The sequence below is a fragment of the Cyanistes caeruleus genome, chromosome 4, assembly GCF_971803275.1.
Source record: "Cyanistes caeruleus chromosome 4, bCyaCae1.hap1.1, whole genome shotgun sequence".
In the NCBI taxonomy this organism is placed as follows: Eukaryota; Metazoa; Chordata; class Aves; order Passeriformes; family Paridae; genus Cyanistes; species Cyanistes caeruleus.
Genome location: NC_141704.1, coordinates 14,284,911 through 14,311,345, shown reverse-complemented (window position 1 = coordinate 14,311,345; position 26,435 = coordinate 14,284,911). Strand labels below are relative to the sequence as shown.

The window sequence follows — 26,435 nt, the reverse complement described above, 5'->3', positions numbered from 1 at the left end:
CAAGCTTTGCTTCTCAGCACAGCAGGGTGCAATGACACCAGCTTGCCAGATAATAATATTATTTAGGAGTCACTTTAGCTTTTGAGGGTTTTTTTATTCCAGTTTTCCATGTGCAAAACAAAGAGCGTAAGTTTAAGGAAGGAAATGAGTGAGTATTCCCCAAAGAAACTTCTGCAAAATACATGCTTTCTAGAGCATTCAAAATGTTTCTTTCCATGTGTTGCTCACAAAGCCTTCCCATCTTCAAACAGTTGTAAGGCATTATTTTCCCTGTTCTTACTTGCCTTGTTGCCAACCTGGTCACAATTAATTCTTTAACCTCCTGAAATTGTCATTCTGATCTTTACAATTACTTTGTGCAGTAGTTCTTGTAATAAGCATACTATGTAAACATTAGAAAAGTGTTATACTTACAGCCAAAGAAATAAGGAAAAACCTGAGAGATACAGGTTTCTTTGCGACCGAAAGAGTTTCATCTGAATATGATCAAAGGCACTGCTGTTGACATTTGCAGCCTTTTCATTCACATGAACAGATGAGTATTTCCTGACTTCTCTAATAGCATCTGCAAACAAAAACAGTCTGTTCTTATTCACATCTGTGGGTGTACATGTATGCTAAACCACACCTTAGTATCAGAAATATGTACTTCGATTTTCTGCTCAGCAAACAGTAATAGGACAAATAGTGACATTACTTATGTTATCCATGCATTTTAAAGATCGGTCTTGATAAATCTTGAAGTGCTCTAGCACATTTCCAGAAATATTGACAAACCATTGCTCAAAATATACTTGAACAGGTATTTCAAACAGTTGTACTTAGCCACCAGGGATCAGACCAAAGCAACTTGCTCTACGGATGCTACCAAAGACCCTATGGTGTCAAAATGTCACTGCTGACAACTGAGCTAAAATTCCCCAGTGGACAAACAGTGAGAAAAGAGAAAAAGCAGCAAAAAGAAGTAGTATGTGCTTGAGTATTTGCTTCACACAGAGTTTTCTTAAGATACACACGTGTTTTAGTAATGACAGAAAGGTCTATTTTATGCTTCAATCATAGAGGGAGAAAATTGTTTATTTAACATCCATCAACATAGGAAGATTGTGGCAATGCAGCAGTAGTAACATCAGTAGTGATTACTAACTGCAACAAGAGCATAAAAAGAATGGAGGAAAAAAGCTACAACTCCGCTTTCTTTCATCTGCCTTTCATACACCTTTCAGCTTCCTTCCATCCATCACATACTCCTGATAGTCCTGCAAAAGGGCCAGTGCACTGCAAACACCTTCCAAAGTGTTTAATTATTTTAAACACTTAAAATTTAATTTTAATTATTAATTAAAATTAATAATTTTAATTAATTTAAAAATAAATTAATTCTTTTGTCCTTCCAAAGGGCAAAATAATTAATTAGGACTTACATCCACCTAAACCTAACCCAGTTAAGAGTTCATATTACAATCTTTCAATGTAAGATCATCAAACATTCTTAAAACCAATACAGCACCTTAAATCTCCTCCTGCACATCAACAAAATACATATTTCTTGTAGTTTTCTGTATTCTATATGTATTCTGTGTATATTCTGTATTTCTCTATTCTGTATTCTGGAGTTCTTGCAGAATATTTTGGCTAGATGTTATTAAATTGCTGCTACATTTGTCTAAGCAGGCAAAATCAACTGCAAACAAAAGCACGTGTGAATATCATCACTTGTGACTCTCTCATATGTCTAAGTTATTTAGGTGGTAAAAAAACCTTGAAGTGAAGCTTTAAACAATGCATATCCCTGTGCTATAGGAAGAGTCTAGGCCTGCAGTAACCTATCACTTCATGCTATGGGGCAGGTATCTCATCACTGTTTTCCTTTAGCCCTATTCTATCTTTCCACAAACTTAATGACCAGCACCAACTCAAAAGCAAACTTTGACCAAAGTTTTCAACAGATTTCAACAGAGTAAGTTAAATACATTAGTTATCAGTCTTAAGCCATTTACTGAAGGCCTAATTTTAAGAATAATAATAAACATAATCTTAAAAAAATAACAGAACAGTCTATTTGCATTTCTGGTACTTTAAATATTAAGAATATAGTACTGTTGCCTAGTCTGACATTGTTATATATGTACATGCATCTGTATGTTTCCCTCAGCAGAAAAAACATGCATTTTGTCTTTCCATTTCAAGTAGCCTGGAATTAAGTAGCATGTGTATTCTAAAGCACTGGAAACACTTATCCATGGAGAAGTACTTAATTAATATCCCCAAAACACAGGAGAACTACTTTCATCACTGAAATGTAGGAGATGCTTAGTACACAGCAGTCAGGACAGACATTAAATTAAATCAGTCAGGCATACAGTAACCATTAAAGCTTTACTCTTACTTCATAGACCTTAGGATCTACAGATGTAGCCAGCAGCTGTTTTGTATCTGTGCTGAGCAAAAGTATTCAAACAGCCCAGTGCTTTGATACATTGTGGTCTCCCATTTCAACAGCAACCAAAAGAAAGAGTGCCATCTGCTGCATGAGGTGCAGCTCAGCCAAACTGTGGTGTCAGATTCATTTACCTGTCTGAGAAAGGAAAACCAAGCAGCAGCCTAGATTAAGCTCCATTTTTCCTTCTCACTCACTCAGTATATTACAATTGCATTTGGATTCCCAGTGTGGATGCAGTAGCCCTCTCCTCTTCCATTCCACTATGTAACTTTTCAATAAATTAGCTGACTTACACCAGGCTTGAATCCCTTCCATTAGTTTACTGATATAAACTAAATGTACCATGTTTCTTTTACCCATTTGTTAAGAAATTAACACTTACCAAGAAACAAGACAATCAACAGAACTATTATTGTAAGGAACATCTTGTTCCAAAATACTGCCATTTTGCTCCATAGAGGAAACATAAAAATCTTCTGCCATCTGTAAAATAGAGTTGTGTTATTCAAAAATAATTAAGCACTAACAGAAGAGCATTACAACCCCACAGAAGAGAGCTCTGTTATTGATAAGAGACTTGTATAATGTCTCTCAACAGCTCCTTTAATCACAATACAATTTAGGTATACATTAACTTTTCCAGTAATCTAACTTCTTTTTTTTTTTTTTCTTTTTGTTAATACAGGGGAAACAGTTGTTGTTGCAAGTTCTTTAACTTGCAAATTTTTTTGCACAATAGCAGGTACTCTGCAGACATGTTTTATTTTAGCTTATACTTTGGCTAGCACTATGTTATATTCAGTCCTGACTATAACAAGGGATAGGGTAAAGACTGTAAAATCAATTCCATTATTTTTATTTTTATCCACTAATACCTCTTGTAGCCAATAAAATTAAAAATGTCCAGAAATTCTCTACCATCCTCCTTCAGAAGGCTTATTTTCTACAAAGATGAGTCTGCATAACTCTGAAGAATAAGGATTGTTATTACATTCTACCTTGTGATGACAACAAAAAGGACAATTCTTGTGTTCGTATTTTGTTAAGGGTTGAAACCTCTTTCCCAAGCATACAGTTTTTGGCTACAGAAAATTCTTCCTCACCTTCTGGTTAGACCAATGGTGGTGTATACAATTTTTTAAAATTATTTTTTCTTAACAGTTGGTTGTCTAATTGATGTTGCTGCATGAAGGGCTGTGGCAAAAGTCACACTTGCTGGACAAAGAACATCCAGTGTGCTCAAATGAATTGAAACAAGTGATTACAGAGCATCTACTGCAGGTTAGAACCAGGGCTTTGCTGAAGATTAGAATCAGTGCTACTGCACAAATGAAATAATACCTAATCATGCCACAGGGTTGTAACACAGACATACAACTCACCATCTGATTATATGAGCTAAAATTTCCTACTTTTATTAAGACTATTTATGCTTCCCAGAGATTGTTAAAATATTCTCTGTTACAGCAGTTTCCAAACAATTATGAATTCAATTTAAATGAGACCATAGCATCATCTCCTATAGGTTTTCCAGTTCTCTACCAGAAATAATTAAAATGTTTTAGCATTGTGCATGCAAAAATCTCATTTAAGTCTTCTAGTATAATCTGAATTCTTTACAGCAAGACAGCCACAGTCTGTATCAAACAAAAAGCTTACTTCAAGCTACAACTCACACAAAGCCAATTCACCAACTCTTTAAACACACAATTTTCAAGCTCCATAGTGACCTCCGCTTAAGAAGTGATTCTTTGAGGTATGACCTCAGATAAACTACACTGCCAAGTTATAATCAGGTTAAAAATATCTCTTTACAGGAAAATCTTCCTGTGTTTTATTTTCACATTTATTTTTCCTCAGCAAGTATTGACATTCACATTTACTAAAACTTCACTTCCTTTTGGTGACAAAAGTCATCTAAATATAAAACTTCCAAACTACAATACTAGCCACAATTTTAAATGTACTTCACCTAGTAGAACAGTTCTCTTGGTGTATTTGCATTTTTATACTGTCAATTTACTTGTTCCCCAGGAACTTGAAAACTTGTTAGCAAATTTGAAAAAAAAATATTAAAAAAAATGTGCACACACAAGAGAGACAACGAATCTATTTGAAGACTGACAACTTAGTAAACTGAAACTTCCAAGAACAGCAGTTTCCCACCTGTCAGTAACCATGCATGCCTTACTGCTGACAGAACCAGCTCCCAGGCCACCAAGATGCATCAGGCAGAGCTGCTGCTCTCTGGTACTGACATAGCAGCTAAATCTGATTTTTAACCCCACAAAATTCCTGCTAGTTTAGTTAAGAAGACAATTGTATATATCACATAAGGGATAAAGTTATTTCACTTGTGTGGAAACCACTGTTCAGAGGAATAGCTGAATGCACCAAACAAAGGATACAAATCTATCCTTTCCATATAATTAAAAGCATTATGCTTAAAATTTGAATGAATTTTGGTAAAGCTGCACATTATAAATTTGCTTTTCAGCCACAAACACTGGACTCTGTTCGAATCATAAGTGAAATATATTTCAATACTCCCAAAGTATTATGCTTGTGACATCAGCCTGCAGAAATTCTTGCAACTAGTTTCCTCACATAAGCCATTAATAATCTGATGATTATGGATCCCATAATACTCCTCTCCTCTTACATAGTTGCACTTTTGCTTAGAGAGCAGTAAGAAATACAACAACTCAATAGTCTATGTCGAAATGCTGAACTCCTCATAAACCAACTTGTAAAAAAACCAGTTGAATTAGATTTTAGAACAGTTTCAATTTCTTAAGCTGAGGAAACATGCCTAATCATTGGTACCAGTTGTGGAGGAGACAGTCATTTTCAAGACTCCTCCCCAGGCTTAAGTAGTAAAATCGAGACTTTCCATAACAACTCTTGTTCCTTAAGAGGACAGTAAAAGCTGTAGTAAAAGCTATATCACTCTAAATATATCTAAAGATGCAGGAAACAAACACACAAGTTTTTATGGAGCATTGCTGAGACAGAGACATTTAAAAAAACCCAAAACAACAGCTCTAAATTTTCATTCTGCTTGTTGTTTTGGGGGGTTGTGAGGTTTTTGTGTGTTCTTCTTTTGAGACTTCCTGATACTCTAAAAAGAAATCGTAAGTCTGCTTTTCTTGCCTCCTGCAGAGAATCTAGCTTTATTACCTGTAGGGAAATAATATTACCAAATTTGAAGAGCTACTTACAGAAAAGAAGAAAATGCTCTAAGTCAGGCCTCAGTAAGGGTAATAAATTTATTTTGTTTCTTTCCCTTTGTGCGTTTATTTTACAAGAATCTATTATTTTCTTAATTGTTGTGTTGTGCTCCAGAAGTAGTACTATTTTCTTAATCTATATATGAGTTTTTATGGAGTTTTACAGAGGCCTTTATTCCAGTAGTCCTGAACCTTCTGTTTCAAACTCAAGTCCAGTTTTTTTAAACAAGTGATCACAAATTTATTGCAGCCCTTACACAGTTTGCTGCTTGCTTTGAATATCTGACGTCTTATCTGTTCTGCACCCACAATGCCTAGTGTACACCAAAACATAAAGTTGCACCTCACAAATATGGCAAACAAATGCTGAAAAAACCGCATTCTACTCTCATTTATTACAGCCAGATGCCTTCCTCTATGCTGCCTACTCCACAACTCTGGGAGAAGCCTCCCCACCTGCTGAAGCAAAGCAGGGGGCTCCTCTGGACACCCCGACCGCTGCTCTCGGATGAATCAGCATTGCCTAGAAAACATAAAGCTCCTTAAAGAGGCTTGCGATTCTTGCAGCTCTTGATCAGCATTCCTTCGGCTTTGTTCACAACTAGTTTAGGATGCAGCAAAGCTCCGTGTTTATGAAAACAGAAGCGTAAAACAAACCCAAACTGGTGAGAAGAGCGAGCTGCGTTGCTCATCACACGTAAGTTCTCCTACCTCAGCGGAGAAATGAACGGCAGGCAGAGCACGAGAATTACTGCGATTTCGCCGTACAGGAAGCCAGCCACTGCCGTCCATTGGAAAGTCATCGTCCCGGCGGCCTGCGGAGGAACGGGGCGGCTCAGGCGGGCGGCTCTGACTTCCCCTCCCGAACGACACCCGGGACAGGGAGGTGGGGACCGCGCCGGCCCGGCGGGCAGAGCCCCGGCCGAGGCCCCGCGGGTTCCTCCCGCCGCCTCTCGGCCCCCAGCGCTGCCGGCGCCCCCCGCGCGGCTGCGGAGCCCCGGGGCCGCCTCATCCTCCCTCCCTCCCTCCCTCCCGCCCGGCCTTCGAACCTCGTCAGCGCCGGCACTCGGCGGAGCTGATGGCGGACAAGGGGCGGGAGCGGGGCCTTACCGGCCGGGTCTGCAGAAGAGCGGGCCGGTCTCTGCCGCCGGCACAGGGCGGGCCGGGCGGGGAAACGGGGTGTCTGTGCGAACAGTCTGCTACCTCCGCCCTGCCCGGGAGTGTGGGCAGGGATGGGTCTGAGTGACACGGTGGGGGCGGTGCGGAGCTGGCGGCGGCCCGGTCGGGGAAAGGTACGGTCGGGGGAGGGAGGCAGAGTCCGGGCCCGCCCGGCCCCGCCGCAGAGGCCGCGCTTGGCCCGGCCCGGCCTGGCCCGGCTGCCCGGCCACGCGTGCGGTGCCGCCTGCGGAGCGGGGGACGAGAACCACGGTGGGCGCGGAGTTATCAAGGGGCCCCACCTGTGTTGGGAAACGCGTGGACCTACGCGGTGAGAAGGGTTCAAATGAGCATTATCTTTTTCCTATCTAGCGAATGGTTGTGAGCATTTTGCTGCGGAATCCTGCTGTGAATATCCTACCGCTCCATGACTCGAGCTTAATCGACTGGGGACTTCAACTCTGCTCTCCAGCATTATCATGAGCTTCTAAAGTTCAGTTAAAATACTGCGTGTGTCCATCCCTTTCCTTCTCCATGTGCTGCACTACATTAATGTATTAAGACCCAGTAAATCGTTTTCTCAAGGAAAACAAGTCCAGTATTCATAAAAGCAGTACAAATAACAATCGACCAACAGTCTCACTGTCAAACAGGCTTGTTTGGGCCTCAGTATTCCTTCAGAAAACCCTGTTCTACTGTCCTGCGCAATGCTTTTTATCAGCATACCAAGGCTCCAAGCACATTATTTCCGTGCAACTCTCCTTCTTTGCTCCTGCATAAGAAAGACATCCTCTGATCACTTTTTCCTTTTGATTCTAACAGATGCTGAGGTGCTGTCAGTGGAAGAAGACTACCTGGGCATTGTGAGAAATCAGGTTGTGATTCGTGTCAATCAAATAGCACCCATCTATGTATGTGTGTCTGTGGGCAATGCAGACAGAGACCATGGGATTATTATAAAGAAGAGTTTTAAGAATCAGCTAAAGTAAAGCATGGAAGTGAGGTTTAACAAAGTAACTATATAACAGTAAACTTCTAGCAGTTTGTTTTAACAATAAAATTGTAATTACCTACAAGTAATTAATACAAGCTTTAAAATACCTTGTAGTATAAGTCTCAAACTATTCTTTGTACAAGCTATAAATTGGTTTTTTTTGGAGTACAGAAGAATTTGGAAACACTTAAAAACGGGAAAGTAAGCTGAGAGGAACATGACCTGAGAGGCATTTTTAAACATGCTTATTTTAAGTTTTGTAATAGCTGAGAAAGAGGCCCTATGATGACATTTTTTTACACATGCTGGCTGTAAGTTGTGAAATGACTGAAAGAGGACTTGCAAAATGTATACTAGCAGAATATATATATGCTTTCTTGGACAAACTGTATAACCAAAATAATGCTAGTGGAAAAAAGATATTTTAGAAGAAGAATAGGAAGCGGAAGAGACATCAGAAGACCATCTCAGACCACCTCAACAACAGAGCTTCAAAAACCACAACTGCTGATTATGAAGAAAAGCAAGTGGAAAGTAACTGAAAGTTTGAGGAAGTGCCTAGAATGGTATAAGAAGACTACCATGTAAACCCTGAATTTGTGCATTGCTTAGGGCAGTGACCCTCATGCACTCAGTGCTGTTAAATTTGCTCACCTTTTATCGAACAAATTAGTAAATTTGCTATATTGCTTCATGTATTGGCAAGTCTAGCTTTTCATTTATAAGAGCATCACCAGCACTCTGACACAACTACTTGCTTTGGGGAATTCTTTCCTAATTAAGTTCCATCAATATGAGACAGATAAAATGCTGTGAATAGTAGTTCTTTGTTACTCTAATCCATCGGAACTGACATGGAGTGGGAAGTTCTTGTATAAGCAGTTTTGAGCAGAGCTGTTTGCAGCTGCTCACAATCTGAAATTGTTTACTTAAAATTTCCCAGGGCTGCAGCCTGGGGATGGAGCCAGTGTGTCAACATTTTCCTAGTTACTGCCAAGCAATGTCTGGATGAAAGGTTACATCCCAAATAATTGTTTATGCACAACAAATACTGGAGACAGATATAAGGAGTCATTTCAATCCAAACTACACAGTAGGAATAGCCCCAGTTTTAAGTGGCATCTAAACACATTTTCATAAACAAATTTAATCAGCACTATAGATAAAACACCTCTTAGGATGTTCTGGTTATTACATTTTAGCTATTAGCCTACAGCCACTATACTTCGCTGAAGCTGTTAAAACGTGAATAAAGACTTTCCTTTAATTACAGAGAAGTTTCCATTTCTGATTGCATACTCACCTCTTTCTAGCACTGTAAGCTGCTCTGCCACCAGCATAGCCTCATACTGATCGGACTATGTTCACGTGTCCCCAGTGCCAGAGACTTGAGTAGTGTTTTCACTTTAGGAGCTTCATGAGATCTCAGAAAGACTCACTGAGTGTGTCTGCACTTCCTCTGCAGCAGATGCATGTTACTCACCAACCTAAAATGAGATCTGAAAAGATGTCTCCTGCAAACAGCTGTGAGACCTCTCTTCTCCTGTTGAGTGCACTCTGCTACTCCTGGAAGGAATTCTAACTGAAGCTGTAGGAGTCAGGGTTGTTGATCTAAGGCTGTCTCTCTTATACTGAACCACCATATGATTAATATGATGCCATACTATATAAATATATATGTGTGTATATATATATATAATGTCTAGCTGTTTTAGGGGAAAAAAATCCACAAACCTTCAAACATTATAGTTAAAAGGAATACTTTCCTCTTCCATCAGAGAGATGACAAAATACTCAGAAGCAGAAATAGGAAATGCCTATATTTGATGATGAGGTGTGAAATCAACTAATAACTCTTCTGAAACAAAAGAGAAGTTTAAACTTGTTCTATTTTGGTTTCTGTGACAGCCTTACCATACATTGCCCAACCGTCAACCCAAGAGACCAAAGAAATTTAAAAATAGGCAGTAAATAGGATTGTATAGTTTGTGCTGGGGTTGTTGCAGCAGGATAAATGTTGCAAAAACATAGAGATATAAGAATATAGTATTGTTGTGCAGGGGGTTTAACATAAAGAACAGGATCAGTTACAGGAGGCAAAGAACATAAAATAGGAAACAATGCTTTGTATCTTATGTTACTTGCTTTGTACTTATGTTACATTTAAAAACTAGAAAACAGAAAGACTGACCACCGTGTGATGTTAAAAGTAACAGATACAGGAGAAGGACTATATCCAGTGGTTTTAAACTGGAAATCAGTATTTTTCCATATCCAAATGTCTTATAAGGAGAAATATGACCATATTCTAAGAACAACACTGGTAGCTAAATAACTCTCATCCTTAGCAATTTATGTATATTGGAACAGTACACAGTTAGTATACTAGTTAGTTAAGTATAACTAATTATTATTTATTTATTATGTATTTATTAGTTAGTTAACTAGTTAGTTAAGTATAGCTTAAAGGCTCACAACTTTACAGTTTATTCTATGGAAACACAGTGAAGTATGTTCAGATGCATACAAAATTCAGAATGAATGTGTACAATTCATTTCACCCCTGAAAATTAATGATGAGCTTCCATTGACTTTCATGATACATAAAAGGCCAGATCAAACACTCCATAATTACTACCAATATTACAGCAACCTAGGTTTTGTACTTCAGGCAGAAATCTGTGATTAATCTCACACAGGCACAACAACTGCTGCCTTTAAAAATCATGAAGTACTTAGTTCCTAAATAGGTCAAGGTATTTCCAGGCCTCTAAAATTCAATTTTCCCACCACTAAAGAAAATAAAGAAAGCCTTTAATTTGTGTTGATTGTATATAATAATAATTTTTTGTTCTCTGCTACTTGAGGCTAATGGAACAGTTTGCTAAATATAATAGTCACTAGCCAAATCATAAAACTCTTAAAAAATGGCAACAAAGGGCTTAGTTAGTTCTTTTACAAGTCCTTGTCTTCTACAATTCAGTTGCACAGTTTTACTTCAGAGGAGGCCAGAGGCATTTCAGAACTGAGGAGAACTGTGTTGCAACATAATTGGATGAACTTGATACTGGAAATTTGGCAGTACAAAATACATAGTCATACAGTTGGAAGCACTTTTGCTCTAAAATTGGGAGCTCATAATTTACATGATGAATATTAGTTGAGGAAAAGTGAAGTATTAGAAGTAATATTAACTGCAGAAGACACTGCTGGGATTTTACCTGGAATGCTATATAGAATTGTGCCCAACTAATGTCAGGAAAATATTACAATCCAGAAGTGTGAAAAAATAGTTGTCTGAAGTAATGGAGACACACCAAACATGGTTGCAGAGGTTGTCTCAATTGGCCTAGGAGACCAAAGCACGTCTGTAGTTTTCCATTTGTTAGCACATTGGGAAGGTAAGCATATCACAAGAGTTATGTAACTTTGCTGCCCTGAATAGTGAACTGGACTTGATGACTTGGGTCATGCCTTTCAAACTTACGTTAATATGCCTAAATCAGACATTTTCATTATGAAAAATGATCAGGTATTTTATGCTATTGCATTTAAAAAAAGTGTCAATTTAAGATACCTGAACTATGAAAATGTTTGGAGAGTAGCATCAAAAGCAACCTTCCCTCCTCCACATTGCTGTATAATAACAAAATTACAACTGCATACAAAACCAAGTAATTTATTTAGAAAATTTGGAACTATTCACATGTCTGTTCATAGAATAATCACAGTCAGAAAACTGGCAATTTTTGGTATGAATTTCTGTGTAAACATATAAAGAAAAGATTTATTTGATTACAAGTAATTGTACTGTACAGTTTTGTGAAATTTCCCTTGCAGAACAAATGCAGCTGGTGTGTAACAATATTATCTTGTTCTAATTTTCACTATTTCTCTCCTATATAATGATTCAAAGCCAAGTGGCTGTCATGCTTTGATAAGCAACATGCCAGCAGGCAGAAAGGCCTGCAAGAGCCCCACTGAGAGAATCTGTCAGCTTTCCTTTGACCTAAAAAGTTCTGGTTTGGTAGATGATAGGGATTTAATCTTGTACACAATTATTCTACAGTAGATAAACAAACCTGAATTTAGTTTGATTGAACTTAGAAGTCTTGTTCTTTAAATTCAGTTAAGTTTGTACTTAAACTATCTCTTAATTTTCCTTTTTTCTTCTTTCCCTCTTCATTTTCCTTCTTCCTTCTTTCCATAATTGTTTATCTGTTCTGGGATTCTTTTGCTATAAAAAATATAGAATTTTTCTAAATTATAAGTAAGTTACAAAGTTTTAGGCTGTGAAAGAAACATCAAATTTAAAGAAGGATAGTATGATAGGATTTAAGCTTATGTTATCTAAAGCAAAAACTTCTATAGCTGCTCCCTTGGTATTCTTTTAGTCAGAAATTACTGGCATTATCTGTAAGTAGTCCTGATTTTAGGAGGTTTAATGTAAGAAAGGCCCTAGTTCTGCAATCATATTGCTGTGAGCAATTATCTGGTGAAAAATTAAATTATTAGGGCCTTACAATAATCAGTCCTCTCTGTAGTAGCGAACTGTAAACAGAATTCCACATTTGTAGAATCTTGAATATTCTCTAGAGTATATTAGTATCAAGTATTTGGATGATATAAAGTATCATCCAAATTGAAAATAGTGTACAAATGTGACTGAAAAGTAAAAACCCAATTAAAACTTTTTCAGTTTATCGACAATTGCAAAACACAGGTTTACATAGGACTAGCATATTTTCATTTACCACAAACCATAATGGTCACTCAGATAATCTAGTACTGCTGAGGTACTTGATAAAACATTAAAAACTTTCTTTTCTTGTTTTGAAGTTATGCGCTCCATCATGTACATTAAGTGGTGGTGAAAACATGTGAAAGGAGTTCCATGTTCAAGAGCAATGTCAATCCAGTCCTGGATGCACTGAAAAGGTGTCTCTTCATATCCTGCAAACATAGCTGGATTTGCCAAGAGTCCTCTAGCCACCATTATACCTTCAAATTAGAAATTAAAGCAGTAAGTTACATTCTAGTTTGAATTTTATACTCAGTCTTCCTGTAGACTTTGTACAGCACCCCTTAGGACAACCACCCAAAGCTTACAGATGGTAATGGGAGAACAATGGGGTGAGTATTACAGCTATATCAGAGAAATTCATTGAACAAGGCAGACCTCAGAGTATCTACAATACCTATCAACACATTCCAGAAATTCTGAAACAAAACACAAGAGAAGCATTTTTTCCCTTCTTTTGAAGCTGCAACTAATTAATACTTTGTTTTTATTTGCTACAAACTTTATTGACTTTATAACATAAAATTACGATGGAAAGAGAACCAATAATTTTCTGTGCAACTCAGTCTATTCACTGTCCTTCTACTAAGAGATCAATGGCTCAATTAAGTAAATTTTAGGACTCTTGATCTGCAGTAAATCTTTCTGAACAGCATGTAGTGTATTTGCAACTCTAATCCCATACTGTCAGATAAACCCATACAAGTTCTACTGTAATATTTCCGTGATTAAGGGATTCTGTTTTCCTGCATGCATATCAACATACAATCTATCACACTCAATTTTTTCTTAAAAAATAGGCTGATCAAAAATGAAAAATTTCTTTTGTCATTGTCTATGACAGAAAAAACCAAATGCTTAATATTTTTACTACTGAAGAAGGTCAGCTGGATTATGACATTTTTTTCTATTATACATTTCCTTCTTGCTCTGTATTTGGGGGAAAAGTCACTGTAAGCAGCAGGCAGTTCAGTTCAATTTCTGTTGTTGCTATTAAACAGCAACAGTGTCAGCAGCAACCTGCCACAGGTACTGTTTTCTTTCCTGTTTTTCTCTAGCTGGAAGACACAAAGTCTGTAGATACAGATTAACTTTTCAGAACATAAACCAAATTTCCATATTGTCTTGAAACCACGACAGTTGCAGGAATCTACTGTGACTAAATAAGTGCAAAAAAATCCCAAATTTTATGACTGAAAGTTCAATGCCTGTGTCCTTGAAGTTAATCATCTGGCTTAACAATATATCCCCTTTCCACTGTATTCTTACTGTAAGAAATTTGCTCCCATGTGCAGGAAGTAGAGATTTCCAAGTGGAAGTTTACAGTTCTTTAAAAGATGGTCAGCTCCATAAAGAGACAGAATGTCTGAAGGTCTCCCTGAACTCCACTACTGAATGATGAGATAGCATAATTAATCACAGAGCTTTTGTAATTTGCCTCGGAAATAATTATTTGTGGCTTTGAATAGCAGTGCTCTAGTGTTCTGATGATTACCAGTGATTCTGCTTATGAGTTTTCCTTTCATTTGTCTCCATAAGGAGAGAAATCAGTCAAATCCTGTCCTACTTATATCCAAGATAAATACCTTGAAATCTGGTAAATTTACTTAGAAAATAGAGTATGTTTAATCTTACCATCTGCTTCTGTTAAGTGATGAACATTTTCAGCATCTTTTAAAGTTTTAATGTCTCCATTAGCCACAATAGGAATAGACATGCTTTGTTTAATTATTTTAATTGCATCATAATGTACAGGTTGATGCCTTTCTTCTATACTTCTCCCATGTACTGTAATCCATGAAACTCCAGCTGCTTCAGCTTTTTGACACAGGTCAACTGTTCTTTTTAAGTCCTCATGGATCCTAAAATTGCAAGGAATGAAAGCATTAGGTAGTAAGTTTCCTGGCCTGTATAAAAAGCACTCCTCCATAAGGAGGAATTATCATAGATTTCCATAAATAACAGAATAAAGACAATATTACTGTTGGAAAACAGTGTTTGATTTTTGGGTTTTTTTAAAGATATATGAGTTTAGTGTATGGAAACATGTATTTAATTTAAACAGTTCCAAATTACATCTCTGTAATGTACATGGTAAATTTTATAAAGATTGAGCAAGGCACCCAAAAAATCTAAAATCAACACCATGAGTTTGCATATTTTGTGGGGAAAAAAAAAAAATCCAATTTATAATAGCTCCCCTTTCCAGAAGGATTGGAAACTGAGTTGAAACTTAAATGACAAATAGCAAGAGCCACATAGGATATATGGTTTAATAATGGATCAAGAATGGTCATAGAATCATAGAATGGTTTGGGGTGGAAACAACCTTAAAGACCAGCCAGTTCCAAGCCCCTGGTATAGGGAGGTAGTAGATCTTCCACTAGACCAGGTTGCTCAGAGCTAATCCAACCTGGCCATACAAACTTCCCAGGATAGGCATCCACAACTTCTCTGGGCAACCTGCTCCAGGGCTTTACCACCTCCACAGTAAAGAATTTCTTCCTAATATTTAATCTAAACCTGCCCTCTTTCAGTTCGAAGCCATTCCCCCTTGTCCTGTTACATCGTGCCCTTGCACAAACTCTGTCTCCATCTTTCTTCTGGACTCCCTTTAGGTACTGGAAAGCTGCTGCAAGGTCTCCTGGAGCCTTCTCTTCTCTGGGCTGCACACAAAGCAATACAAAACAAGTCCACAGAAGCTTAGAAGCTGATGTAGGAAAGCAGAATGTATTCCTTACAGCAGCTGTGGGAGCAGTTCCCAGTTTTGTTACCCATCCCTTTATACCCAACTGCAACTGTGACTTTGCTCTCTAATAGCTCATAAAGCAAATCCTTGTGATGACATAGACTATGCATTGCTTTTCTTTTATAGAAGCCCTAATCTTTTAACTTGTACTTTCATGTTGTTTGGATTGCAAGAGAACTCTAGCTTACAGTATGTTAGCTGGGTAAGTAGTCAAAGGCTGTGCTAGTTCTAAGTTTTGTATTACCTGCCCCAGATATCTGAGTCAAAAAAATCAGCAGTCTTCACATGTAATGAACTTACTATACCGTGTAGTATTGCATTAACAGAATTACAAATATTACCATTACAATAAATTCTTTTAGGGAAAAAAAAGAATTCTATGTACCACAAACAGCAAGTTAGACCTACCTTATTTTAATGGATACTGAAAATTTAGGGTTGTCGATCTGACTCCGTACATGTCTCACCATATCTTTAACAAGCTCAGGTTTATTTATTAAGCAAGCACCATAACCTTCTGAAATCGCCCATCTTTAAAAGAAAAAGAACATTCATATTCTGCATTTGAAGAAATGCAAAGCAGTATCAGTTACATACATCAGTTTCTTTCCTTATGACTTCAGAATGTGTGGTTAAGTAAACAGAGGTAGTACTGGCTGTAGATCAATTATTTATTTGCAGTTTGGTACAGCTTCTAGATCTTGGTTCAGTCTCCATTGTGCTACTAGAACTCTGGATAAGTTACAAATCTCTTTAAGTTCAATTTTCTGTCCACAGAATGGACTCATAAGGAAGATAAATTAAAATTTAATCTACAGTGCATGCATTTAAAAAAATAATTTGATGTTTCCCCTTTCCTTGTCATGGATTTTTTTTTAAACAGATGACAAGTTCAGATTAAAAAGGAGGATTTTTTGAAGTGCAAGTGAGGACATTATTTTACTGATATACTGGTCTCACTATTTTGCAAAGGCAAAAATAACCTTTGCTTCCACTTAACAGCATCAGTTTTTAAAATCATTTTTCTTATAAAGGCACATAAAGTACACTAACTTTTGTTATTTTGAAACTAATATGCACAAGAAACAAAGGATTCAAATGTAAGTATGTATTTTTGGCCTAAAGGGAACAGAGAGTTTGACATACTTAACTGTAGTTAACTTAAAAAAGCCCCAATACTTCCACGCAGAAGTCTCAGATCACTCTAGAAAAGTCTTCTCAAACACTATAGTTTTAAGTCAAGAAAACCTAATTATAATAGAAAAAATAAGTATTTTCACTGTAATATTATCTTTTACTTTCCTACATTTTTCAGGTTTTCATTTAGAAAAAGACTACCTGAGAAACATGTAATAGATAGTTCTCAGCTGAACCAGTCAGGAAGAATCTTACTACTCTGTTTCACTGTCAAGACAAAATCTTTATCAGTTTAAGTGAGAAGTACATCACTAATTCACTGTACTTACAAATTTAATACAAGATGGAAAAAATTATTTTTAGTACTTTATCTGTATAATTTTATTTAAAATACTATCCTTCACTTGCAGATGTTTGAGACGTGACGGACTTGCCTCATTATTCTGGAAATTGCTACATCATGATTCAAAACACTCTGCAAATTATTTGCAGCAAGCTCTTTTTGGTAGTGCACATTGAACAGTTGTTGAGAAGGGATGTACACTTCTGAGCCAACACTCAGTATCTCAGAAATTAAAAAAGGCAATTTGGCAAATACATATAGTTCTCCCAGTCTCACCATGGTGACAGGCGTCTGGGAGCACTCAGAACAGTGCCTTAGCACATAGACATTCCTGACATCTTAAAAAGCTCTTAATCTCCTGAAATCTATTTTTAGGTTAAGACAGAAATTATGATGGATAGGAAGACTGTCATTCTTTAGTCTCATTAATTATTTCATCATATTTACCCAGCTTTTTCAAAACTTTACCTCTGAGGACAGCCACAGTTTAGGTCTATTCCATCAGCAAAAGGACAGATGATACGGGCAGCATCACACAAAACCTGTGCTTCTTTAGCAGCAAACTGAACGATCAGTGGGTGATCACCTACACAAATGAAAATATATTTAGAGATTTAAAAATTCCCAGAAAATAAAAAGAAGGAGTTCTAAATTTTTGAATGCTTTTTTTTGTATATTGTACAGCTGTCTGACCATGGTCTTGGCAACCAGGTACAGATGACCCTGCATGGAGGGTGACTGGACATGACCCACAGAGGTCCTTCCAAGCTCATCTGCTTTGTGATTCTGTAAGCTCCCAATCACAAATAAACAAAGGTAGCTGGCTTCATACTAAATGATTATGTCTATTAATAGAGATGGGAATTCAGACAAATATAGGTGTCCTACGCAGTTGCTGGCTTAACATACACTTTCTGACTGAAACTGGTCAGTTGTTAATCTCAGAAAGACAATCTATGAAACTAGGCATTCTCTAATTTTCAGCAGCCTTCAAGCTTCCCTTCCTAGTCTGCCCCTTGTCATCTGCATGCTGCCCCTTTGCTGTGCTGACACAGCTGTCTGTCTTGCCCAGAGGGAAACTTGCTTACAGAACCATTAACTCTTCAGGAAGGAACTGAAACACCCACAAGCTTTGCCCTTCCTCATCCCAGCCCATCATTTTCCTTTTCTGTGCCAACATGTCTGTTTTTTATCCACAATGTGACACGCAGAGTTGGAATGAGCACACGTGTGCAGAAGCAGCTCTAGCAGCTTTGTCTCAAGTGAGAAACGAAAGTGCCGGTGCTCCTCAGCTTGGGTCTGCTGAACTACTTGTGATTTACTAAGCTCCTGCAGAGAGCCAGATGGTCATTTGGAACATGCTCTCCTCTTTTACAGCTACTGCATTACATTAAAGGCATCTCAAGTATCTCAAGCAGTCTTAGCACTCACTTTCCATATAAACAATTGCTGTAGTTAAGAAGCAGCAGCATGATATCTGAGCACTGATGGAAAGAGATGATCCTGCAAATGCACAAAGCAAGTGCACTCCTGGCACTGGAGAGATCACAAGTGCTTTCTGAACATTTTTCCATTTTAGAGGAAAATAAGTAATAATTGAAATGGTGGAGATTAAGTAAGAAAGGCTACCAGTACCTTCTCAATCAAGCTGAGATACTTCTAGAAGTTACCAAAAAACTTCTAGCAAGCAAAATATTGCATGCATATTTTCAAAAGTGTCACTGTAATACAGTCCTCTAGCTGAAGAGATTTCCATTGTTATAACTAATATTTTAAAATAAGCCCACATGCCTAGTTTCTCTTTGTTGAGCATTAAGTAATAAAAATACTGAATCTAGCCACATAAAATTTTTTAGCAGCAGCCACAAAGAACCTCTATCTGAGAAATACACAACAAAAAAGCATTAATGCAGAAGAAAATGTAAAACATAAATTGCAAACCTACTCCACTAATTAGAAGACAAAATCCCCAAACAGCCACCAAGTTAAAAATAAAACCACATGAAAAGTACAAATGCTAATAATGTAAATACTATAATCTGGTCAAAGCATGAGGCAGAATGTTTTACAGGCCTGTAAAATTAAGGACAGCATAAAAGAACTGAGTAGGGAAAAAGATGTTGTTTACATCACTAAAACATTTCATCTCCTCCTTCCCTGTCCCAGCACACCCCAGAACACACTCCATATCTGACCTGTAAAACTTCAATGCCACTGCACTTTGTGTAGATCAGAAATGTAAGTAAATTCAAGGGGGGCAAACTAGTAACAGTGGAGCTTTGAGCCATATTTGAGTCAGTTATAGTCTTACCCATTTATTTTTACACACAATGAGTTATTTTTGAAGTTGCATTCCACTATTAAGAGTCTACCTGTGCTTTCCAATGCAAATTTTCTCTGTAATTGTTCTATTTGAATAATGCACCACAATACATAGTCAATGCTGAAACAGTGAAATACACTGTCCCTATTACATATACACTTACAAAACCACAAACTCTGAGGCCTGAATAGACTAAATCATCCCACTTTATAGACCCTACATGCTGATCTTCCTTGCATGTTAGTAGTGATTTTCATTCTTCCAATTGCAGCCTATGCTCGTACATTCCTTGTCACACTGTTCTGCTGCAGCCACCTCATGCCAACAGATCTGTATCGTTCTTGTCACCTCTTCCCACATACTTCAGATCTTTTTAGGGCCATGACACTGTGCAAGTCCTCATACAGAAGTTTTAATTCTTTTAATATGTGTTCTGGTTATACTTTTGAACCATGCCTGAAGCCTTGCTTCTCCCCCTCAACCCCAGCCATGCTTAAACTTGGAGCCTCTTTTGTGCTTTCTTGTGCTCGTATCTTGAGTCATCAACCAACAGCCCGTTCCACTTTCCAGTCTGGCTCATGTGAAACCCTTCTTTTGTCAGTCCTTGACTCCCCTGTATCAATGGCTGGTCTATTAGTTTTTTCACCTTCACTTCACTCTTATTAGAGACTAGAAAACTTTTCCTGGCAATGAGTTAAACAGTTGTCCCTGAAACACACATGAAACAACTGCTAGAAAAATAATCTTACTGTCATCATGTACCTGGTCTAGCTGTGAGAGAGTTAATTGTCAAATTTATTTGAAGTTTGTTTATAGTAACCTGTGTGGTGCTGCATTTTGGATTTTGTGATAAAACCAATGTTCATAATTCACAGTTGTTTTGGGTGTTGTTGCAAAGTACATGCACAGTACATATAGAACTTCCCATTTTTTTCACTTTGCTTCCCCCTGCTCTCAACAAACAGACTGGGGTGGGCAAGAAGTTTGTAGTGGACAAAGCTATGACAGCTGACCTCAATAGGAACAAGGAATATTCCATACTGTAGAACATCCAGCTCAGCAAGGAAACTGGAATGATAGGGTATGGAAACTGACAATTGTCAAGTAAGAAGAAATCTAAACAGTCCTTAGAGAAAGAAAACAACCTTTGCAGCTGTTGTTGCCCTGTTGTTTACTTGCAAGAAACAGTCAAGGGGTGGTGCTCTTAATTGTCCAATGATGGTGATGTGTTAGTTTAATGACCAATGAGAGTTTTACCTTTCGGACCTTCTCAGAACTGCCTATAAAAGAAGTTCTTGAAAAATAAAACTTCCTCTCTTTTGCAACCAAGCTAGAGAGTCTCTCTTGTACTTTCACCATTCCTAATATAGTGCGACAACAGGGAAAGTAAAAAAGTGGGTTGGGACATGGAATTTTTGTTCCAGAGTGGCTACTGCTTGGAGAGTGGCTGGGCATTGGTCTGCTAGTAGGAAGTGACTGCCTTTGCATAACTTGTTTGTTTCTTTCCCTTTTTCTTTCCTTTACGTATTAAGCTACCTTTTTTTACAAATTATTTTTTTTGCATTTGCTCTTTGTATTCTCCCCCTGTGCTGCAGGGAGAATGAAGGAGGAATGAGTGAGCAGCTATGTGCGGTCAACCCCCAGATACAAATCACTTTGAAGGCCTTGATTTCAGATGGAGACAAGGTTTTCCGCTATTTAATTTGACCCACTATCACTGAACTGTGCTTACTCTCGCTTAGAGTATTTCTGTGGTTTTATAATCAGACAGTATACCAAAATTGTTAACAGGTGTCAAGTTATGTGACTGACTTCATTCACATGGCAAGTTTGGCTTTTGTGTCTATATAAAACATTCTGACAAGGCAATGGTTTATTAAAAATAATACCTTTATTTGTTGTGAATTCGCTGTCTCTGGCTTTTGCAGATCTCACAAAATCAGCTGCCACTATCATTGGTGTGTAACATAAATCACAACTGTACTTCCTAACCAGAGTTCTGAAAGCCAACCTGCAGACACATGAAGATTAAGAGGTAAATACTTGAGGCATTTTCCTGATTAGCTATTCTAAAATGCTGTCCTAACACACAATATTGTGGGGATTTTTGAATATTACATGTGTATATCTGTTAAGAAAATATGCAAATAAAACATGTCCCACAGCTACCTCTGTCTTAAATAAAAGAGAAGGTAATCATTCATTTTTAGTCAAGATACATTTGAGAAACAAGCTTCTAAACAGAGAAAATACACTGAAAACAGCTGACATGATAGTTACTTACTTTGAATAGCGAACCATAGGAGCACATATTTTTACAACTTGCCCAGAATTAAACAAATCCATGGGATCTCTTAGTTGGCATTCTTTAGTTTCCCTGATGTCACCAATCATGTATAATTAAGTCTTTTCAGCATCTGGAAAAACAAACAGCGTCTGAAACGTTCGTCATTCAGCTACTTCTTCTTATAGATGAAAATGCTAGACTTGCTAATACATCAAGCAATATAGCAAATTTATTAATTTGTTCGATAAAAGGTGATCAAGTGTTTACAGCGCGCTGGGTGCGTTGAGGGTCTGATTACACAAAGGATACAAGGTAGTTTTAAAGTTCAAAATTTTGTTGTTAGAACAGGCTGTTATCTAAAAGCTTACTGTTATATAATTACATTGTTAAACTTTACTTCCATGCTTTATTTTAGCTGATTATCAAAACTTTTCTTTGTAATAATCCCATGGTCTCTGTCTGCATTGCTCGCAGACACACATACATAGGTAAGTGCTATTTGATTCATACGAATCACCACTTCATTTCTCACATTCTCAAAGGCCACGCTGCAGAGCAACACGGTTTATGCAGCACTTGTGTTCGTTCTGGTGAAGCGTCCGCCAGAAGCCGCTCCCCCGGCACGGCCCCTCCCGACACGGCATTCCCCCGGCAGGGCATCCCTCGGCCCGGTCCATCCCGGCTCGGTCCATCCCGGCCCGGCTCCCCCCGGCCCGGCCCGGCCCGGCCCGCGCTCGCTCCCGGCGCCCCCTCACCACGTGCCGCCGCCGCCCGCTCCGTCGCGCGCTTTCGCCATCATCGCCGCGCGCCGCGTCCGGGAGTGACGCGCGGGCTCCGGCACCGCCAGCATGGAGGAGGCGGGGGCCGCCCCCGCCCCGGCGCTCGCCGAGCTGCGGGCGGACGGTGAGGCGCGGCCGCGGGCGTGGGGGGCAGCGCCGGGCACAGCCCCCGCCGGCACGACCACGCCGGGGGCCCGTCGCGGCGGCCCGGAGGGTCCCCTGCGAGGGCGGCGTTGGGCCGGGCGGGCGGGGTCGCCGGCGAGTCACGGGAAGTTGGGGCGGAGGAGCGAGTGCCCCGGCGTGGGGAAGGACCGCGGTGCTGCGGTGTGCGGAGTGTGTGCTGGGGCTCGACTGCTCCCAAAGACAAAAAAATTACACTGGAAGGAAAGGCGAAGGTGCTCGGTTGAATTAAGAGTAGCTGGGAACTTTGGTCTTTCTTCATCCAGAGTCATAACTGCAGTATCATTTCATAATTGTTTTATAAACTCACACCGTTGTCGAAATCCAGTATGATTTAATGAAGTTTTGTCCCATGCTACTTGTCAGTGATCTGCAGCTGCCTGGTGTGCTTGGTTATGGGTACAGGCTCAACAGCTTCACCCTGGTTACACTTTAAAGTTTGAGAAAATAAGGTATTGATACTTTTTAGTGTATTCTGCTCAAAAGAAGGGTGTGGGGAATAAAGAAATGTGTGTCTTTTTCTGTATTTGCACAAAAACCCCAAACAACCCAAAACAAAAACGAAGCCCAGCTGCAAGTTCCAAACTTGATTCTCATGATTGTGGTCTCTTTGGATCCTTGTACTGTGTGATGTAAAGAACATTCACGGTTACACTGAAGAAATTGAAGATCAGAGAACTGTACACTGTAGGGCTATAGATATTACTTAATTATTCTGAACTGTGAATATAAAATCTAAATCCTTTTTCAGAATGTTATGCTGACTTCTTCAGAGAAGACTTTGATGTGAAAGCTTACACTTCCCAGTCCATCCATCAGGCTGTGATAGCTGAGCAACTGGCTAAACTTGCTCAAGGTATCAGTCAGTTGGATAAAGAGCTGCATTTACAAGTAAGTTTAAAGCATACCTGTTATTATTATATATGGGGTTATTGATATAAACTAGTCGAAAATTTAGTTATCTTACAAACTTGTAACTTGTGAAGTTGCCCAGTGTCCTCTGCAAACAGTTTCTAAAGGTACAACTTGCAGCTAAACTAGTAGTGAGTTTGGCAACTTAATTAAGCCCACATTCACTACTCCTATCAGGCAGCCATGTACTGTTTCAGTTTTTTACTCTTTCTTGGTAGATGGAAGACTCTTTCCAAATGATTGTGTCAACTATCAAAAACACCTGAGGCCATGTTTCAGCATGGCATTGTGAGAGGACAGAGAGAACTTGAACCCTTACATTGTGTACTGAAGAGTAACATAAACCCTAAGACTTTACTTTAAACTAGGCAGATATAACCTGTGTTAACATGCTTCTATACCTTTATAAAGGCTTTTTAGATAGAAAAAGGCTTTTTCTATGCAGGAATCATAAATCCACGGTAGACATTACAAGGAGAACACTTGATAAGTTTGTGTGTAGTTTCAAAACCTGCTTTTTCCCTCCCCTTGCCCCAGTTGATAAGGTCTTTGGGAACTAGTTTATAAATGTCATAAATAGAAAAAAATTAACATACGTTATGGTGTGATAAGTAAGTTCACATTTGCAGCTGTTATTAAATATGAAGATGTGTTGAAATGTGATTGCTCTGCTGGCTTTAATTAAGATGTCAGGTCTGATGCACATCTTAATTAGTTACTGACCCTCTTCTCACTCTGAGCTCGCTGCTTTTGTGAATTAAAACACCTTGTGTTCTTAAAATCCTTTCCTCCTGTAAGATGTACCTTTTTCCTGTATCTGGCTAATGTAGGGACGCTGATACTTAAATGCCTAATGTAGGAATGATGGTAATAAATTTAATACTTCTTTTAGGCTCATGTCCCCCTTTTTCTCTTTTGATTTCTATATTGTTTTTTTAAGGTTGTTGCAAGACATGAAGATTTGTTGGCCCAAGCTACTGGAATTGAATCCCTGGAAGGTAAATATTGTTATATTATGCTGGCTATCCTTACAGTGGAGGAAGCACAATCTGTGCAGGGAACATCATTCACTGCCAACTTTGACCCCCAATGTTAAAGCTCCAGATCTGATTTCTGAGGAGTAATATGTGGCAGCTTTTCGATTTGCTATTTTTTGATTTTTTTTGTTCGGTTGGTTTTTTTTTTATGTCAGTAGATGGAGCTCCAAGGAGATTTGTCTGATACTTCTCTGGAGTAGCTGCTTCACAGGAAAATGTATTTTGATTATGTTCTGAGCAACTTTAGCAATAAAGCCTTTTTTGACCTTTTAATATATTTTTCTAAATACGCCTAATTTTGTTGCAGTATTGGTGGCCATCTGTTGCCATAAGCACCAATTTTCCGTTGCGTATACATGTGTTGCATAGTTTGCAGATCTTAACCAAAGAGGCTATAACACATAATCTGAGCTGTGTTAAGATATTTTTTACTAGTAAAGGGCTACTAAGTTAAATACATACTTTTGTTTTATTCTACTGTTTGAGACATGGATTTTAACATAAATTGCTGATTTTCAAAGGCCTTGCTTTGGAACCATTGACTACAGAAAATGGTTGCGGTATATTGTTCTTGTCCCAGGAGTTCAGTAAACCTGCCATTCTGCTCTTTGTCACTTTGCTGAGAATGTCACGTGGTTTGGTATTGTGTTTTTTTGTGTAGACAGATATTTACCTCTGTAACATGCTAGAATCTCTATAGCATTTTCCATTTTCCCCTTTGTTACTTGGTAAGTAATTTATCTTTGTTCCTTTTTCTGCTTTCAGGTTTTGGCATAACCAGAGTTTCTGGTTACTGATAGTTATATCCTTAGTCTTTGGAGCTGCTTGGGTATACACAGTTTTGTGTCAGTAATTGCATATAGCTGTGAAATTAAAAAAATGGCTATTTAATCTAATAATGGTAGCTCCTGAATAACTTTTTACACAGTTGGAGAACCAAGCATAAAAGACTGAAATATGTGCCCATTCTCCAAATAAGAAGTGGACAGGAATGTGTAGTCAATCTTGTGATTAATAAATACCTCCCAGTAACAATCTTCAGCATTTTGTACTCAGTGGAATTCTGTTTTCTGAAATGATATTTTTTTCTGAATTCATTCCTTCTTAAAATTGCTCTGAGGAAAGAACAATGTACTTCAAAACAACTAGTCAGTTAGGAAACATTTCTATAAGGCAGGTGTGGTAAACAATGCATATTTTACAACTAATATGGCAAAGTAAACATAAAATTCAATTCACCTCAAATTTGTTGAAATTTTCCCATTTACTTAGGGTTATGCTCTTAAAGGAAACACTGAGTCAAGATTTGTAAGAAAAAGAAAAGACAAATGCCAACAGATTTTTTAATTGTGAAGTTAGAAATGCATAACTCTTGGTATATTTATCAAGCGAGTTAGCAAGTGAAGATTATGGAGCTAATTCACAGCATAGTCATTTGGATGTGTGAAAGTGAATCTCATTAAACGTTTTCAAATTAGTACACCCAGCTTGCAGAGTCTTCTCTTTTTTAGGCCTGTGCACTTTTTTAATGGTACACAGCTCTGGTCTACATATTCTTTTCTGTCTATAGGTAGTTCAGTAGATATCTTGAGCTACCTGTTATTTTAAGATAGGCTAAATGATATCATCATGTATCTTCCAGAGCAGTTGGAGGAGGGAGAATGTCTTTTCACCCATCCTAATTCTGTCCTCTGGGAGGAGGGCTGTTGTATGCTTAATAGCAATATTACAGCCATAGATGCAGCAGTGTTGTGCCACTGGCCCTCCCCCAGTATTGCAGTGTAGGTAGACAATGCAGCCTATTTTTCCAGAATTTCACTGTATTTCATATCTTCATCCTCATGATCTATTGCATGCCATACCATGTATAAGTAACAGTGAACACATGAGCCTGTCACTAAGGTAAGTTTATAGTTTTAAAATACAGAGAAGACAAAATTTTCATATCTATACAAAATGACTGAGATAGTCACAGTACAGAACAACCTGAATATAACTATTAGCAGTAGTTTTTTTGTTGTCCATCTTACTCTATCATGCTGCAGTTTTATCTAATTTAATGATG

The 26,435-nt window shown here is 38.3% G+C and overlaps 2 protein-coding genes across 9 annotated transcripts in view; one reads left to right on the top strand and one right to left on the bottom strand.

The window, feature by feature from the left end:
* Window positions 1-22,133, bottom strand: part of LOC111923002 (B-cell receptor-associated protein 29) — a 38,316-nt gene extending 16,183 nt beyond the window's left edge. Inside the window, exons 1-9 of one of the 4 annotated variants that reach the window (XM_086886798.1) lie at window positions 21,995-22,133; window positions 21,460-21,592; window positions 21,065-21,186; window positions 17,321-17,438; window positions 15,781-15,903; window positions 14,246-14,485; window positions 6,385-6,477; window positions 2,826-2,926; window positions 415-565 (exon numbers count right to left, since the gene is read on the bottom strand). In XM_086886798.1, the coding sequence (XP_086742924.1) occupies window positions 415-565; window positions 2,826-2,926; window positions 6,385-6,477; window positions 14,246-14,485; window positions 15,781-15,903; window positions 17,321-17,438; window positions 21,065-21,186; window positions 21,460-21,569 (1,058 nt within the window). In that variant the 5' untranslated portion in view covers window positions 21,570-21,592; window positions 21,995-22,133. Of the gene's footprint in view, window positions 1-414; window positions 566-2,825; window positions 2,927-6,384; window positions 6,489-6,722; window positions 7,060-7,130; window positions 7,486-14,245; window positions 14,486-15,780; window positions 15,904-17,320; window positions 17,439-21,064; window positions 21,187-21,459; window positions 21,593-21,994 lie in introns of those variants that run through there. The other 3 variants (XM_086886797.1, XM_086886794.1, XM_086886796.1) reach the window with 3 other exon arrangements.
* COG5 (component of oligomeric golgi complex 5) overlaps window positions 7,041-26,435 on the top strand; it is a 189,687-nt gene continuing 170,292 nt past the window's right edge. Inside the window, exons 1-5 of one of the 5 annotated variants that reach the window (XM_086886775.1) lie at window positions 7,041-7,159; window positions 7,651-7,703; window positions 21,104-21,210; window positions 23,173-23,312; window positions 24,274-24,331. Coding sequence is in view for 1 of the 5 variants with exons in the window: in XM_086886772.1 (XP_086742898.1) it covers window positions 22,311-22,365; window positions 23,173-23,312; window positions 24,274-24,331 (253 nt within the window). In the remaining 4 variants the exon portion in view is untranslated. Of the gene's footprint in view, window positions 7,160-7,650; window positions 7,704-12,661; window positions 12,846-17,536; window positions 17,669-21,103; window positions 21,211-22,115; window positions 22,366-22,445; window positions 22,874-23,172; window positions 23,313-24,273; window positions 24,332-26,435 lie in introns of those variants that run through there. The other 4 variants (XM_086886774.1, XM_086886777.1, XM_086886772.1 and 1 more) reach the window with 4 other exon arrangements.